General features: G+C 42.7%; 1 protein-coding gene and 1 pseudogene across 2 annotated transcripts in view; one reads left to right on the top strand and one right to left on the bottom strand.

Annotated features, from left to right (window-relative positions):
- RASGRF2 (Ras protein specific guanine nucleotide releasing factor 2) overlaps window positions 1-17,290 on the bottom strand; it is a 301,469-nt gene that overhangs the window by 187,988 nt on the left and 96,191 nt on the right. For both annotated transcript variants that reach the window (XM_037801641.1, XM_037801642.1), the window contains exon 2: window positions 7,220-7,326. In XM_037801641.1, the coding sequence (XP_037657569.1) occupies window positions 7,220-7,326 (107 nt within the window). The remainder of the gene's footprint in view (window positions 1-7,219; window positions 7,327-17,290) is intronic.
- LOC119508354 lies at window positions 4,174-5,213 on the top strand (annotated as a pseudogene).

The following is a 17,290-nucleotide window of genomic DNA, read 5'->3' as shown; positions in this document are numbered from 1 at the left end:
CCACAGCAGGGTTTGGGTTCCCAGGGAGAACAAGCCAAGCCATTTCCTAGATGCCTGACAGGAAATGCAGCAGAGAGAGGATGGGAACTAGAGAAGCAGCCAGGGTCAAGGGAGGAGTTTTTATTTTTTATTTTTTATTTTTTATTTTTAAGAGAGGGCTTTATTTTAAGAATATAGGGGAAAAAATCTGACTGTGCCAGGGAGTGATAAATGGATTGCAAATAAAGGCGATAAATGGAATAACTAATAGAGCAAGAAAATCAGAGGGAAGAGGCTCAAGGTAGAACCAGAAGTGACACAAAGTCTCCTGGGGAAGAGAAGTCAGTGAAGAGGGCTTCCTCCTGCAGGTGAGATGGAGAGCAAGTGAAGTCAAGGCAGGTAGCCTTCTCCGTGAAGGTCATGCTACAGATGCTTACAGAAGAAGACAAGTGTTTGAAGCAAAAACACTGTGAGGGAGAGGAAAAGTAACTGACTGGTAAAAGTAATAAAAAAGAGCTGAAAATAAGAAGTTTCCAGACCAACTTTTCCCAATAGAAAACAAATTCTAACCATCAAATCCAGTGAACCCTTTTGCTGTTTGCAAACATACCTCTACTTTTCCTTCCCACTGCCTTTTGCCATCTAAGGAAAGAAAATTTTGAATTCTCTTTCATCATGGAAAATCTGGAAGCAAAGGCCTGCCAGAGATTCTTAGCAAGCAAACAGCGTCTCAAATGAGCAAAAACCATGTTTTCAGCTTTAAATTTGCAGTAGTCTTACTGTTACAAGAATACAAAAATATGGCTTTGGGGTTGCTTTAGGCTGTAACATCAATGACCATTTCTGTGGTTTTGCTGTAACACAAGAAAAATTTTCAGCTTTTCTGTGTAATCACTGTTTTTTGTTTGTTTTTTTTTTAATTTCTAAAAGATTTCTCCACATGTGTTCTATAAAGGCCTGCTTTTATGGGAATGATATGATATACATAGCAGCCCCAGGGTTGTACAGATTTTATACAATGCACGTTGCTCTAAATTAAGCCTCTCTCTAAGGAAAAAGAATGAGGTTACAAGCATTAGATGTTTGGTACAATAACCATGGTGTGTGTGTGTGTGTGTGTGTGTGTGTGTGTGTGTGAGAGAGAGAGAGAGAGAGAGAGAGAAAGAGAGAGAGAGAGAGAAAATCAGAATACTGACCACCTCAGGCACATGTAATCAAAAGACTATAGATAAAAAGAGACCCAGGAGACTGAATTAGAGCTTTCTTTAGTGGAAAAGAGAATGAGGCTTAATTAAAAGGCTTAACTGGAGGATTAAACCTTTCTGCTCATCAAGTTAGGGACTGACAGGGTGAAGGAAAGGGTTAAGTCAAGCCCTTGCTTAACTAAATCTGACGTGAGCTTTGTGGAATGGAACCATACCTCCAATTGCTTTTTCCCCTTGCCAATGCCTGACCCTTAGAAGAAACTCTAAGATCCACCTGCCGTAAAGTACACACTGAAGAGAGGAAAGAGAATTGGCATGGGGATATGCACAGCATTTCAGTAGGGGAAACTAGAAAGCAGGCGAAAAATAGTGGGACAGCTTCATGCACAGAAAGCATGAGCCAGACATTTGGAAGGTGACCAAGGCAGTGCCCATTTGATAGCACGTTGTATTAGGTACAATAATCTCAGCCTCCCCAACTTTAACAAAATGCTGCCCTCCCTCATCCAAACTTCGATAGAAACCCAGATCTGCCCTCAGGACACACTTTACTTTTCAGTAGCCCCAGGATACTCATTCTCATATGTCACCTGCCAAGGGGCCAGGAGTGCAAGAGCATCTCCTGGCTCCTTATTGCCCCTTCCCAGCAGTCAGACTCTTCCAGTTCCCTGCAGAAGTCCTTCCTCACCAGTGCTCATCATCTTTGTCCCCACAAACCTGCTCTAATCCATCATTTTTTTCCCCCAGTGAATGATACCATCTAAGCAAGGGACCAGAGGGACATGGTCTAATACTGCCCATATCTAGGTGGTCACAAAGTCCTTTGAAGTCCACTTCCTACATCTCTGGAATGCCTTCTTACTTCCTTTCCAACTGTCATTGTCCAGATCCTATGTGTCTTATGCTTGGGCCAGGGTAGGAGGAACCTTAGAAAGTCATTTTCTGTTAGGTCATTGCTATCTTCTAACTAACTATCAAGGCTTCACCTGGCCAGTGTTCCAGCAGGTGAAATGTGGAGAGAAATTGCTGTGGCCCTAGTCTAGTCGTTTGCCTAAGCATTTCAGCCGTTGAGCCCTCAGGAGCCACAATCAACTGAGTCAGTGTTTTTGATTGCCCTAATGTCTACAACTAAACAGACAGATATGACCAAGAGACCAGAGAAGAAATTCTGGTCACTGGGAATGTCCAGAGTTCCACAACCAACTAGCAAACCACTTATAGTATAAGCATAGGCTTAAGTGCCTTTAAGTGCTTTGTCCTCACCTCATCCAGACAAAAGAGAGACCAAGTCTGACTATCATATCAGAAAACGTGTTCAGCTTCCCTAGCACTGGTGCCAGTAACACAGAATGAATGGTATTTTAAATATGCCAGTGTTTTAGAAGTGTAATATCAGCCCCAGCAGGCAAAAATATAAAACAAGCTTCCGGAACAGGTCAAAGCTTCAAAATGAAGGATGTTAATTTTCCAAACAAGTTTTTTTTTCCTGGGCCACATCTGAAGGAAAAAACATGCACCTGGACAACCCAGAAAATGGCCCAATGATCCTCTGAGGCAAACTGGGGTAGAGACGCCAGCAGTAAGTATGGGACTGTCATGGCACGAAGACAGCTCACCCAGGCAAATATCAGTGATCAAGAGATTGTGGTTCTGAGCACTCCTTGATTCTATGTAGAACCTGAGGGAGGATTTGTAGCTCAGGGAAGACCTAGTCTCAGGCTAAAACATTCATCTGCTAACCAAAAGTTGAAACTTTTAAAAAGAAGGATCAATAAGACCATAATTATTAAGCATTTAAAATTTTTATATAAAATGGCAGCAGTGCCAAAGTGATACTATCAGACTGTCCTCTAATGGTGAAATTTTTAGTCAACCATTTGATTGTTTCATTAGCACAATGCCAAGCAAAAATGCCTGGCACATTCTTTCTTCTGAATAAGCTTCATTAATTATCTGGCTTTACTCATGTATGTACAAAGTCAGGGTGAATAATTTTATGGGTAAGCTGTCCACAGCTTCAAGGTCACAACAAAAACTTACTTGCCTTAATGTAATTAAATGATTTAGAAAACAAAAATTTAAGAAAAAATTAAGAAAAATCTCAATGCAAAATGTAAGTCCTAATGCCCTGTCCCATGAAGATATTATTAGTTAAGATGATCAAATGGGATTAGGTGGGCCCTAATCCAATATGACTGTTGTCCTCATAAGAAGAGGGAGATTTGGACACACTGACAGACACAGGCGAGAAGGCTGTGCGTGGACAGAGGCAGAAATTGAAATGCTGTAGCCACAACCAGAAGCTAGCAACAGGCAAGGAAGAACTCTCGCCTGCAGGTTTCAGAAGGAGCATGGTCTTGCCTTGACTTCAGACCAGTCTCCGGAACTGAGACAATAAACTTCCATTGTTTAAGCTGCCTAGTTTGTGGTTCTTTGTTAGAGCACCCCAAGGAAATTAAGACATCAGGCCTACAGCAGCCAGAGCAAAAGGAAGTCATCAAAAAAGAACCCAATTCTAGGCCTCAAGTCAAAGGAAAACCAAATCTAATGGACTAAGCAATCAGAATGTCAAGGAAAAAAACAAGATCAATCCTTAACCAAATCTCAAATCCAAGAGAGAAGAAGCTAACCTAAGCCAGGTGTTTCTAAAGTCTGCCTTTCCTGACAAGACCACAAGTGCCCTGGATTTGACCAGATTATCAATCAACACTAGTTACCGAACCACTTCCACATATATGACAAAGTGTTTTCATGGTATGGAAAGAAAATCTCTTATGTGAAATGTAACCATCTTTGAAGTAATTCACAGCCTATTTTGTTGAGTTCACCAAGATATCTGCTTGGCAGCTACAAAGGCATTTTAGGTTACTGATGGTAGCTGCTCTTCAGGAATCAAAAAGATGGGCAAATAGGTAGTCGGTTCTCAAGAACGCAGTAGGCGCCACTTAGGGAAGCTTGGCGCTATTGCCCAACATTGACACCTCACTCCATGGCAGTTCCCAAGACCAGCTCCAACCACACTATTCACACCAACAACCTCCACAGGAAAGATCAAAAAGGACAAGCTGCAGAAGTCCCTGTATACCATCTTCTCCCAATTTGGTCAGAGCCTGAGTATCTTCATGTCCTGGAGCCTGAAGATGAGGGGCCAGGCCTTTGTCATCTTCAAGGAGTTCAGCAGCACCAACGACACCCTGCACTCCATGCAGGGCTTTCCCCTCTACAACAAGCCCTTGCAAATCCAGTATGCCAAGACTGGCTCAGATATTATTGCCAAGAAGAACAGCACCTTTGTGGAGTGGGATCATGATGATCGTGGGAAGTGGAAGCCCAAAAGTCAGGAGACCCCAGCTGCAAGAAGGCTGAGCGAGGTAGGGCAGATGCCCCCATGGTTGAGGCCATCCAAAGGTCTGTCCTGGGTATGCTGCAGATGACTCCGGCCTCCCACATCATGCACCATATGCCAGACCAGCCTCCCTACATGGCCCCCAACTCCCCCCGAAGTGATCCCACCACCAGGGTCCATGCCCAAGCAACAAGAGCAGCTTATGCTGGGAGAGATGCCTCCTGCCCAGCTCCTCTCAGAAAAGCCCACCAAAACATACCTTGTTCCTCACCAGCCTGCCAGAAGCAACCAATGGGCTCAGGCCATCTATGTGTTTCAACCAGTTCTCTGGCTTCAAGGAGAACCAGCTGGTCCCTGGACAGCACAGCATCACCTTTGTGGGTTTTAACAATGAGGTGGAGGCAGGGGCAGCTCGTGACTCCCCACAGGGCTTCAAGATAACCCAAAACAACCTTATGAAGATACCCGTGCCAAGAAGTAGCACCTTTCCCCCATGCCTGCCCTGCTCCCATTCTGGTGCCACCCCCCATCCCCGACCCCATCTCAGCGCCCTGGAGGTGAGACCCCGGGGGGCCCTTCTCCAAGCCTGTGTAAGTGAATGGTCGCCACACAGCACTGTACCCAGATCTGCACCTGGCGATGTTAGGCTGGAATTAAAGTGGTTTTTTGACATTTGGTTTTGAAAAAAAGAAAGAGAAAAAGGATAGGCAAATATACATGTTTTAAATTATTGACTTCATTTTAACTCCTAGGTAGAAAAAAATGAAAGTGGCCACAAAGATTGCATTTGGAAATGACCCAAAGGCTCTACCTTGCCAACTTGATGCTTCTTTAACCTTTGAAGACCTGACCTTCTTTCTACAGTAAGTCATTCTGCATTAGTCCTAAGATGGGAGTAAAACCCTCAGACAGAGGGCACCGGGAGCAGAGATGACTGAACAGTGTTCCTGGATCACTGTGGCAGCAAGCTGTCCCTGCAGCCCACTCGGGAGAAAGCATTTGGTTGCCAAACCCATCCAAATCAGAGAAATACTTTGGAGGGGAGAAAAGAAAAGGAACGGAAAGAATTCACAAATAACACCCATTCTCCACCTCGACCTCACATCAGTCCATTTTTATCTTTGCATAGAGGGAGAGAAAAAAGCAGCAGGAGAGAGAGAGCCTGAACAGAACAAGAGAGAAGAAGAGATTGAAGAGAAGAGCTGTACAGAACACTGGGTAAAGGCTCCGGAGTCAGCTGGGCTTGGCTGAATCCCAGCTTTGCGGCTTAACAACCCGGTGTTGGATCTTGGTCAATCAGTTGATTCAGCATGAGCCTTGTTTTTCTCACCTCTAAAATGGGGTTAATAATACTTACTGGGTTCTGTGACAATAAAAAAAAAAAAGATAAGACGCACAGCATTTAGCATGCTGCTTACCACAGAGGAGATTTGATAGAAATACAGTAGCTGGAGAGAGAAGAGGAGAGAGGAGGGAGGAGAGGCATTCAGAAAAAAGTCTCAAAGGCTCAAAAAGCAGCTGGAACTCATTCGGAGCAAAAGCCTCATTCTTTATAAAAGCAATCTGAAAATATTTCCTGATCATGGACTACATAATTAGCTGCCCTTCATGCAGAACCGAAAGAGCCCTAAACCTCCTCCCTATTCTCAAAGTGCATGCAATCCAGCTTGGGAATCAGAAATAACACACACAAAATATGTTTTTAAAAAATCGAAATTGCACTACATTGTTAAGTATTCCACCTGCAGTACAGTGTGCATATGCTCTAAAAATGTGGAGAGGGAGTCAGTGAGGGCTGACTGCTGGGGGGAAGTTTCAGAGTCCACGTGGTAGAGACGCAAACAGACATGTGGGGGAAGGGAGGGCAGGCCAAGTAAAGAAAATAAGCATGCCACCATGCAGTTTTGCCACTGAAACACTGAGAGATCACCAACACGAGGGAGTAAGAAGTCGTGAAGCAATGAAAGCCTGGATTAGGAAGTGGACAGGCAAAATGCAGTCAGTACGGCAGCCATTTGAAGAAAAAAATGGACCAAACTTAGGAACTGAATATAGAAAATAAAAAAGAAGGGTTTGCCAGCATCTATTTAGATTTTTATTTCCCTTTTAGGCCATATACATTGCTTTCTGCCTTCTTGGCATTTCTTACAAAGAAGTGAAATCATCCTCTTCTATTTCCCCAGAGTAGAGTTTTGGCTATTACCTTTCTTGATAACTAGATACTACAGGATTTGAGTCTTGATCGAGAGTGCTTGGCTTGTGAATGTGGATCCAGCTAAGTCCATATTCCAGCTCTGCTACTTACTAGCTGTGTGACTTCAGGCTAGCAAACTAACCTCTCTGGGCCTCAGTTTCCTTATCTGTAAAATAGGATAATCACAATACCCCTCTCACAGATTGCTGAGAGCATAAGTGAGTTAATACATTTAATAAACCCATAATTGAGAAGCACTTAAAACAGTGACTGGCATAAAGGAAGAATTCTACAGAAGTGGCATCATCATCATCATCATCATCATCATCATGCCTATTACCTTTAATATAGCCCCAGAAACCTCAAAGAATCATCTCATACATGATGAAGGAGGAGGTATCAAGGGTAAACCCATCATAGAATTTCAAGTTCTTCCAAACTACAAAACAGGCATAACCTCAATGCAAGAATCACACGCGAAGACGGAGCCGGTACCTGGCTTGGTGAATGGCCTCCATCCACTCTTTACCATCCTGCTCCTCCTCACAGCGCAGCTCCAGTGGCTTCTGACCTTCGTGGCCAAAAAGAACAGTAAAGTAATACTGGAAAGAAAAACAAAACAAAAAAAATTTTAGTTTTATTTTTCAAGTGTACCAGATTGACAATACGGTACTTCCCTACGAAGGGTACACGTTTACAAAATGCACCAGCGTGGTATGTATGAATCATATTTCAAAATGTAATATCATTCCTAGTCCATTTGGCAATGACTTTGCATCTAGAAGATATAATAGGCTGCATCCTAACACCCCTCAGTAGGAGTCAACCCACAACCCCTCTGTAACATGTCTTTTTACACCAGTACCAAAAAGAACATTGCAGAATCTGGCTATGCAGATAAATTAAAATTAGCATGATGCTTTTCAAAAGTTTTCCTTTTGGGGGTATGATAAAGCAATTGGAACATATGAGTCAATGCTACTGCACTGGCTAATACTCTATTCTGCATTCTGGGAAGCAGTATGCCTGCAATTACACAGCTCAAGTGCTGCCATTTGCCTATCCTGCAACCTCAGCAGACACCACCAATTAATTATGCCACTCTTTCCCATGGAGCCCAGAGATGGCCTTGCAATTCTTTCCAAAACCATATTCCAGTCACTTCCAGCAGGTTATAATCAACACAGAAAGGCAAACCTAGTTGCCACCTTGAGGGCTAAGATATCATCATTTCTTTTTGGGAGAGACGTAATCTGAGCTACTGCTGGACTAAAAGGAATTGGGTTTAAAGAGGGAAAAGATGGAGACTAATTCAGGGGGGAAATGGTTTCTCTAACAGGAGCTCTATTCACAATTGGCAAAAACGGGAAACAACTCAGTGTCCTCGCAAGGGTGAAAGGGTAAGTCAACACTGGTACATCCATATAATGGAATGCTAGTCAGCACTAACAAGGAGCAGACTTTTGGTACAGCCTCTCAAAAGCATTCTGCTGAGTGAAAGAAGCCAAGTTTCAAAAGGTTACTTTCCATTTATATGATTTTCTTCAAAAGAACAATAGTGACATGATGACAAAGAAGAGATCAGAGGTTGCAGGGATGGCAGGGGGGAGTGTGTAACTACAAAGGGAGAGGAGGAGGGAGTTTTGGGAGTAATGGGATTGTTCTGTATTCTGAGTGTGGTTACACAAACCATACATGTGATAAAATTCATAGAACTGTGCCCAAAAGGGGCCAATTTTTACACTGTTAATTTAAAGGTAAAAAAAAATTTTTTTTTAAATGGTTTCCCTAAGTTCTCAGGAGGATTTGAGAACAGAGATAACCACATAACCAAGATTTACAGACTCCCAGACTCACACTGGTCTACCAAATGACTCTGGGTTCCAACAAAGACGGGAAATGAGGGAACTTTACAACAATAAACTGAGTCCCCAGACCACAGAAGTAAAGCAGATTTTTTTTTAATCATCTTGAAATAGTCTCTGTTAAAATGTGGAGGATTCTCAAGTAAAAATGTTAACAAACCTAAACCTAAACACGTCATAGAAAAATTAGAGAATACCAAACAGGATATCCCAAAGACAACCTTAGAGAAAAGAAGCGTAAGTGAGAAAGGAACAACAGTTAGACTGATGACAAACATCCCAGCCATGACAGCAGAGGCCAGGAACACTGGCATAATGTCCTCAAAATATTGAGGGAAATATCTCACAAGAATCAAGGCAAAAAATACACAAACAATAAGGGATTGTAAGGAAAGTTACTAGTTATAAAATCAACAACACAGGAAGCAACAAAGGGAAATCTCTGAATGATATGGAGAGGAAACCAATGCCAGACAGTGAGACCTCTCCTGGCCCCTTACCCATCCTCCTCCCGGGCCACAACTTGCAGGAGCCAGAGCAGCCCAGGATGTTGCAAAGGAGAGAGCAGGGCTCAGCAGGCCACCTGCCCTTCCCTGCAGAAAGCTCCAGCCTGGGATGGGAGAAGCTTTCATTTGAAACCTGTTTACATGAGGCTGGACGCGTTAATCACCAAACTGAGGCTGTCTGAGAGGGAAAATGTGACTAGAGAGCATTTTACTATATGAGTGATCAGAAAACACACTACGGTTGCCCACTTCATCCTGGGGCATGAAAAGAACTAGCTTCACAGATGGTCTGAAAGGAAGAACAGAAGATAAAAACAGAGCTCTCTCTGTCGTCACGTTCTTCCCATGTCTAGCTTATTCGGTGTGACAATCACATACTAATTTTCTTCAAATGAATTTAAAAACTGCAGGTCAATAATCTTATTAATCTCTAGCCCTGGAGACCAAGAATCTTCAGCACAATTTTACCAAAAAGGAAAAAAATTGGCTAAATGACAGTCCAAATTACCTACATGTGAGTCACCAGTAGACTGAGGACTCTGAAACTTGCCTGGGAGATAATCCACCATCCACCCCCTTCAACAGTCCTGAGCCCCATAAATGACAGCTATCTTTAGTTCTTAAACCTCTTGTCCAGCCAGAGGACAAAATGCTATAAACTAAGAGCGGGCAGGGGTGGGGGTGGGGGGACTTAATGAAAAGGCCACTGAGAATGGGAAGAATTGAGTTTAGCGTTGTATTCAATAAAGCACCATTTAAATCTGAGAGGAAAAGACTGGAAGTTCAATAAAATAACAAATCAGTGGCTTAAAGGGCAATCCTATAACTGACGGCATTTCAGGAACTGCTGGCTACCCTCCAAGCTCCAATGCCCAGTCAGGGGAGAGGAAACACTTAATGAACCGGCCGAATCTATCTACCAAGCTTCTACGGGCAGCTCAGCAGCAGCTGCTGCTTGGGGACCCAATTAAAAGCCACCTTTAAAAGATAGGAAGGCAATTACATTAGCAGAGTACATTCAAAGGTTAAACTGTGTCTCAGGCATAACAATGATAGAAAGAGTTATGAGAAGTACATTTTCTATTTCTCTGAGTTAAACAAATTCAGCTCAACCACAAAAATGCAAAACTCTGTCTCTGCATGTGCTGGCAAATTACCTTATTTTCAGCCTCACATCAAAAACTTTTCTCTGTGTATTTGGGCCTTGCTTTGATATAAACTCAATATAACATGGACCTAAGTCACAGACCTGGGATCCCCTTGGGTATGAAAAAAGCAGTGGACACCTTTGACGGTGTTCTGTGATCTCTGACCTGTCCCATGGCAGGAACGTGGAGGAGAAGCTCCCAAGTCCTGGTTCATTATGAAGTTCAAGGGAGAATTTAAAAAGAGTGATGACCTTGTTGACGTCTTTAGATTCAACATCTACAATGACACTGAGTTTCTCTTTTTTTAGTCTCCCTGGATAGTCTTACCTGCTTCCAAATCTATTTCTCCTGCCAGATTCTCTCTCAGGCTCTTGCCCCTTATTATTAGACAGCATTTCAATCCTATCCAAAACTGAATCCACTCATCAATTTCCTTCCCTCCCTCCCACCTGTCACTGCCCCTCCTCCAACTTCCTGCCCCTACAACTATTCCTTCTCCTCTTGTCTTTTCTTTGTCAAATGCATCTTTATCCAACAGTTGCCTCAACTAGGAACCCCGAAGTCACCCTCGACTTCTCCCACCCCATCAGCCCCATCCATTGGGTGTTGCCAACACTCCCTCCTAAGAATCTCCTGAATCTGACTTCTCCTCTCAACGTCTGTGATGCTGCCTTAGTTCTGGCTGTTGTTATTTCTCACCTAGACTACTGTAATAGCTTTATCACTGGGAAAACAGATATAAGAGTTTTGAAATACCTTCCAATTTATGTTCCTTTATCCTATGGCTGGTCTCTCCCTCCCTGTATCCCAACTGCGACTACAGCCCAAAGGGGGTGGGGTGGGGTGGGAGGGGGCTAGTGGACCCTCAAGAAGGAGGACAGCATGACCTAAGGAGAGTCCCAGAGAGTCGGGAAGACAAATTGGAAAGATCGTTTCTATTTCAGCTGGAGAACTGTGGGAGAAGAAGAAGCCCGAGCAGGTATAGAAAAACAGACAGAGGCAGAGTGGTACTTGTGTTACAACTTCTCCCCACCCTGGGCTAACACCCCAGAAAAGGGTGAGGGGTTCAAAAGGTTGATGACAAAGCCAAACGCCAAAGAGCTGCGGAACCACTTTCTTTCTGGGACTGTAGAGGGTGACAGTTCACAGTGTCCTCCCCACCCCATGCTCCCCTCCCCACCCACATGTCAACATGGGGCTCTGGCCACATAGGGGTGAAATCAGTGTTGCAGCAGCATTAAGTGGAGAAAGGGTCTGAGTTTAGCTATCCGGAGCCTCCTCTAGCTTCTATGTGGTGTGGACTTTACCAAGTACGCTGTGGTGGATGGTGGAGGGAAGCTGACGGTTAAAGGGATGTCAACCTCAGAGGACTAGGCAGCCCCAGCAGGAGCCAACCAAGTAAGCAAAAAGCACAACCAGGCACTGGCTTGTCTGAGAGAGAATGGCCCACAGTTATGACAGCCGTCGACTTTCACAGGAGATGGGACAGAAGGCCTGGGCAGAACCAGAGCAACACGACCCCAGTCAGCCAGCAAGGACCCACCCCTGACACACACACACACACACACACACACACAGACACCCCTCAAGGGCACCTAAGCCCCCCTTTTCCTAGACACCATCTTGGGGAGGCTCAGAGGGAAGAATGGATTACCTAAAGAACTTGTACATTATTGGAGCAGGCTGAGTTCACCACAATCAGCTAAATGCAGGTTCTTTTTCCTCCACTTACCTAGTGGGGAGGGGCTTTAAGGAGAAAGCCAGGTCAGATTTAGAAAGATTTTTTTTTCCACAGCCTAGTGTGGATAAATCTGTGACCCTGCCTCCGATATTTCCCAGCTCCCTCCATTGCAAACAAGGTGGCCAGAGTTCTTTCTAAAAGATAAATATGAGCTTTTATGTCTCTGCTGACAAACCTTCACTGGTATGCTCAGACTGTAAGAACAAACCTTACTGAAGCAGAAGATGCCTTTCATAAGCTGGCCCTATTTTCCATTTTTAGCCTTGTTTCTTCCTGCTTCCTCCAATGCGGTTGAACTCCAGTCACATTAACACATCACTCCCCACAATGCCAAGCTCTGCCCTCAGCCTCATGCTACTGACAGGGTAGAGCTGTGGAATCAGTCAGACCTGGGTGCGAATCCTGCCTCGCCCAAGTAGTCACTACAAGCCATGAGACCCTGGGCAAGTTACTTAGTTTTTCTGAGCCTGAGTTTCCTCATCAGCAAAATGAGGACAATTGATACATACCTCATGGGACCTGCATTAGTTAACAGTGCCTGACACCCAGTAGGCACTCAATAAATGTTAATGTCCTTCTCTATTAGTGCATCTCTTTGTCTCGTCATCCTTAGTTTCTTCCTTCATCACCAGTTCCTTCTCAGGCCAGCAAATTCTTAGACACACTTCAAAATGTACCTGAAATGTCATTTCATCTAAGAAGCCTTTCTTGGCAGGCTCTGAGAAAAAAAAAAAAAAAAAGAGGTACTCCCTCCTCTGGGTTTCAATAGCCCTGTGGACCGTCTTCTCTCACACTGCCTTAGAGCTGTCCATGCCTGTGCCTCTCTCGTCCACCAGCCGTGTCCTATTGTATTCTCACTCCAAGCACTGAGCCAGACACGGGGAAAGCCCTCAATAACGTCTGGTGAATGAACAATCAGCAGTAAAGAGACATGTGGTATAATTAGTCTAATCGATTTCTTTCAACCAGTCACACAGAACAATCTATTTCAGTACTATATAATCTGTTACTATATAATCACATGCAGGTAGCCATCCAGAAAAGAGAAGGGATTTGCACACAGACTTTTTTAAAGATTGCTCTAAGGAAAAAAAGATCCTTTCAGCTACCAAATACATCTCTTTATTATAAGCCATAGAAAACTAGAACATAACAATGATCTCACAAACCCCTAGTTTAGCAATAGGAACAGTTACCGTAGGTTGTCAGTTCACCAAAGTTTTTTTTACCTCTTACCTACAAATGACCATAAAATGTCAGAATGACAATATAATAAACAGAACTAGAAATTTAATGTTCAAGGTCTTATTGGTATCATAGCTTCATATGAACTCTCACTTTCTGTTTTCTAGATCTTACTATAATGGTTTTTGTTTGTTTGTTTTGCTGTTTATATATGAGTTTCTGCAGAGAGAACAAATGTAACCCAATATGGGAACATAAGCTTAGGTAAAACTCTGGTCTTAAGCTTCTAAAAGTTAAGAACAAACTATGGCTAACAGTGGCAATTTCATGAGGGATGGTATTGCAGGGCTACTACTTCCACTTCCTATATTTCTATATTGTTTCTATTTTGTTTCTATTTCTATATTGAATGTCTATATTGTTTAAATCATTTAAAATAAACACACACAGCTATATAAGCAACAAAAAAAGATATGTATTCCATTTTTATATTTTTGGATCACTGACAATAACATAATCAACAACAAAGGCATTTATTCCATAATGGAAAATATATATAATTTATATACCTACCAAAAGTAAATGATGCTGGTTAAGTCAGTGATGTTCAAATAGAGATCAAAAACCACGTACTTCTTAAAAGCATGCAGCAGAAAAATAATTTCTAAAAAAAAATATGCTGCTCCACAAGTATTATTATTTGGATGATTCTGCAAGGTTTTAAATTACTAAATGTGTTCTTTACATTTTCCAGTTGTTGATCAAGAGAACTAAAGCCTTGCCCTTTACAGATATGCCATTCCTCTCTCTGCAGCCACTGAGGGGAGAAAATCTTTTTCCCAAGGAGCCGGGGAGGGGTGGGAAATGCCTCACATGAATTCACTGGGGTTTCCTCCTCTAGGGCTGCCTGATCTCTTGACCCTGCAAGTCAGGCTACAGATGGGTAAAGAAATGGGTGCATTCCAAAGGGTTCTTAGCTCTATGGCTTACATTACACACTTGGGACAAGTAATCACAATGGCACAGCCACCTGGGGTGGTGTTGCCCCCAGGACCGCATCACAGCTCTCGAGTGGGTGAAACTCTCCACCCCTACCTGGGCCCTGGGCGCCAGCCTTCAGTCTGCTCTGTCCCAATAATACCCCAGGAATTTGAACCATACTCTTCAGTGCCCCTGTGCAGCCCAGAGCATATTTCTCCCCCAAAGCCCCTATGGGTTGCTATGACCATCCATCCTATTCAGATGGGAGGCTCCAAGTATCCAAGGATGAAGATGGATAAAACCATGGACAGGAATTCTCCAGTCAAGGCGCATTTCAAAAGCAATAATAATATATGTGCTCATGTCATTCTCCCTTTCTGGGATTCATTATCTCCTCCATTTTCTCCTTCTTTCCCTCTCTTCTTCCTCCCATAACTGCTTGTAAAATAGAAATGAAATCTATTTAAGTATTTCACATATTGATGAAACTGAGCTTTATGTTCCAGTTACTGACTTTGATTCTGAGTTTAACTTTTACATATCTCAAAGCTCACCCAAATGAACACTGAGTTATTAACATTCATGGGAGAATCAATTAACATTTTCATTGGATGTGACTGGCCCTATATAAGAGAAAAGAACCCTTCCCTGAGCCCTCAAGGCACAGACAGATCACTCTAAATGGGATTTGCTGCCACTGCCCTAGCTTGTGAGAGAGAGATAAGAGATTGAAAAGAACAGTAAGATGAGCATAGAAAGGAGGGAAGCAGTTAATGTTTTTTGATATCATTCCCTCCTCTTCTCCTCACATTCTCACTCAGATGAAATGTTATTTGCAATGAACTTCTCTGCCCAGTTCATCTGGTCACATAGTGCCTGCTGGTGCAAAGTTAACTGAAGAAGGAAAGTCTAAAGGTTTATCCTTCACCTAGCTCCACCAGTTTCGAGGAGAGAAAACATTTCACTCCCCTGCCTCTGTGACTTGTTTTTTATAAACTGAGATAATTTCTTTTCTATAGCTGTAATTCATGCACACTTGCGCCATCAAAAAATATTCTGTGTAAATTAAAGGAGATTGATTTTCTTGCTGGTTTTTAGACTTTTTATGTCATGGTTACATGTTAAAGCTCATCCTTTATTATTAAAACATACTGTCATGATTTGAAACTGTATGTACCCTCAGAAAAGCATGTTTTTAAAGTTAATCCATTCCTGTGTGTGTGGACCCATTGTAAGTAGGATCGTTTGATGAGCCTACTTTGGTTAAGGTGCAACCCACCTCATTCAGGATGAGTCTTAATTCTCTTACTGGAATTCTTTATAAATGAAATGAATTATACATATATATATATATATATATATATATATGTATGTATGTATGTATGGAGAGAGAGAGAGAGAGAGAGAGAGGAGAAAGAGAGGAGGAGAGAAAGCTACGAAAGCAAGAAACTGAAAGCAACGAAATCCCAAAACCTGGAAAAGAAGGGAGAGACAAGCAGATGCCACCACGTGCCCTAGCCATGCAGCAGAGGAGCCAAGGATCACCAGGAGGCATCCTCAGGAAGAAAGTATCACCTTCACAATGCCTTGATTTGGACATTTTCACAGCCTCAAAATTGCATGCTTGTAACGTAATAAATTCCCATTGTCTAAGCCGAAACCACTTCACAGTATCTTCTTCGGGCAGCCTAGGAAACTAAAACACACACATCACATCATCCAGTGGCCTCCTCCAGGTCTTCTTAGGAACAAAGATCTAAGAAGCTGAAGACTTTTTCCCCTCCAAGTTCACTTCCTTTTCAACACTGTGACTCAGAGGCTTCACCATGGCCACGTTCACTTCAGAATAAGCTGACTTCACAGGTTCATACCATAATCTGAGCAGGCTGAACCATTCTAGAAGGCAGGACATCACGATTCTCATCCTACCCCAGTGGCCACAGTATAAACTCCAGGCAGTTCCTCTTAATGCTCAGTTTGTTCCTGGGCCAGGTGGAGATAAGGCTTCTCCCCTACTAACTCTCAGGTGAGGATCAAATGCAAAGACACACATCAAAGTGACTTGAGAAGCATGAAGTGTCTTGTCATTGCCGCCTGTGACAGGCTGGCCAAATCTCCCCTGGGAACCAGTCACCTCAAGTGTGCAAAGGACCCTGGACACTGCACTTGTTACAGATCTGCAAAACAGGGTAATTTCAGTTTCCCTTCTTTTCTCCTCCTGCTTTCTTCTGGTAAAAGTGCCAATGCATAGGGAGAAGAAGAAAGGGATCTACTAAAATTATGAACCAGCACATTCGGTATTTGGCAATTAAGAAGAGGTCATACTTTGTCTTTATGGTTGTTTTGTTTTTGTGGAGTTTTTTCATGGCTGAATGATATTCAAGATGAAAAGATTTCTAATCCTTCCAAAGCTTGAAGAGGAGTTCGTATTTTGAGGCCTCAACAGCATGCAAGAGCTGTTGAATGATTTGTCCCAACACAAGCCAATACTGGAGTGTTTCAAAATATGAATAAAGCAAAGCATTTGCATGCATAAAATCCATACCCTGCAGCAATATCAGCTTTTTAAAACTCCCTCAGTATATAGTCTTCTATTAAACACATTTTAATGGATATTAATTTAACTTACATTCCAGCTAAAGAGTAGCGTTTACCTCCCACTATAGCTCTACTACAAATGAAATAATACTTTCAGTCTGGATTCCAAATTTCCCAAAGAGCTGAATTAAATTAAACTGTGCTCACTGGAGAGTGACAAGATGGCAAAGAGCCAGAAAACCTATCATTTTAAGAATGGCTAAAACAACCTGATATATTTGGTTAGTCTTCAGATCTTTTAAAGGCAATCATGTAAAAATTGGAGCAGAGAAACTTTCATCCATCAAGGGATTTGAGCTCCTATAAAGCCACAGGCATACTCAAAACTTGTGAAAGGAAAGTGTGATGCCAATGGTTTCAGGCATTGTCCCCAGTTCATATGTTTCATTAAATTCTTACACAAGATCTTGTCCTTCTCTTGTGTTACCACTCCAGTCAGGGACAGATGTTGAAGGTAATATTTGATCTGTGTTACTGGCTTCACCTACCACCTCCCGCCCCCACCCTCATTTATCTATTACAGAGACATATCTAACTCTGGT

This window comes from Choloepus didactylus, chromosome 13 (genome assembly GCF_015220235.1).
Source record: "Choloepus didactylus isolate mChoDid1 chromosome 13, mChoDid1.pri, whole genome shotgun sequence".
NCBI lineage: Eukaryota > Metazoa > Chordata > Mammalia > Pilosa > Megalonychidae > Choloepus > Choloepus didactylus.
The sequence above is the reverse complement of the archived record's forward strand: the minus strand, read 5'-3'. Positions and strand labels throughout refer to the sequence as shown.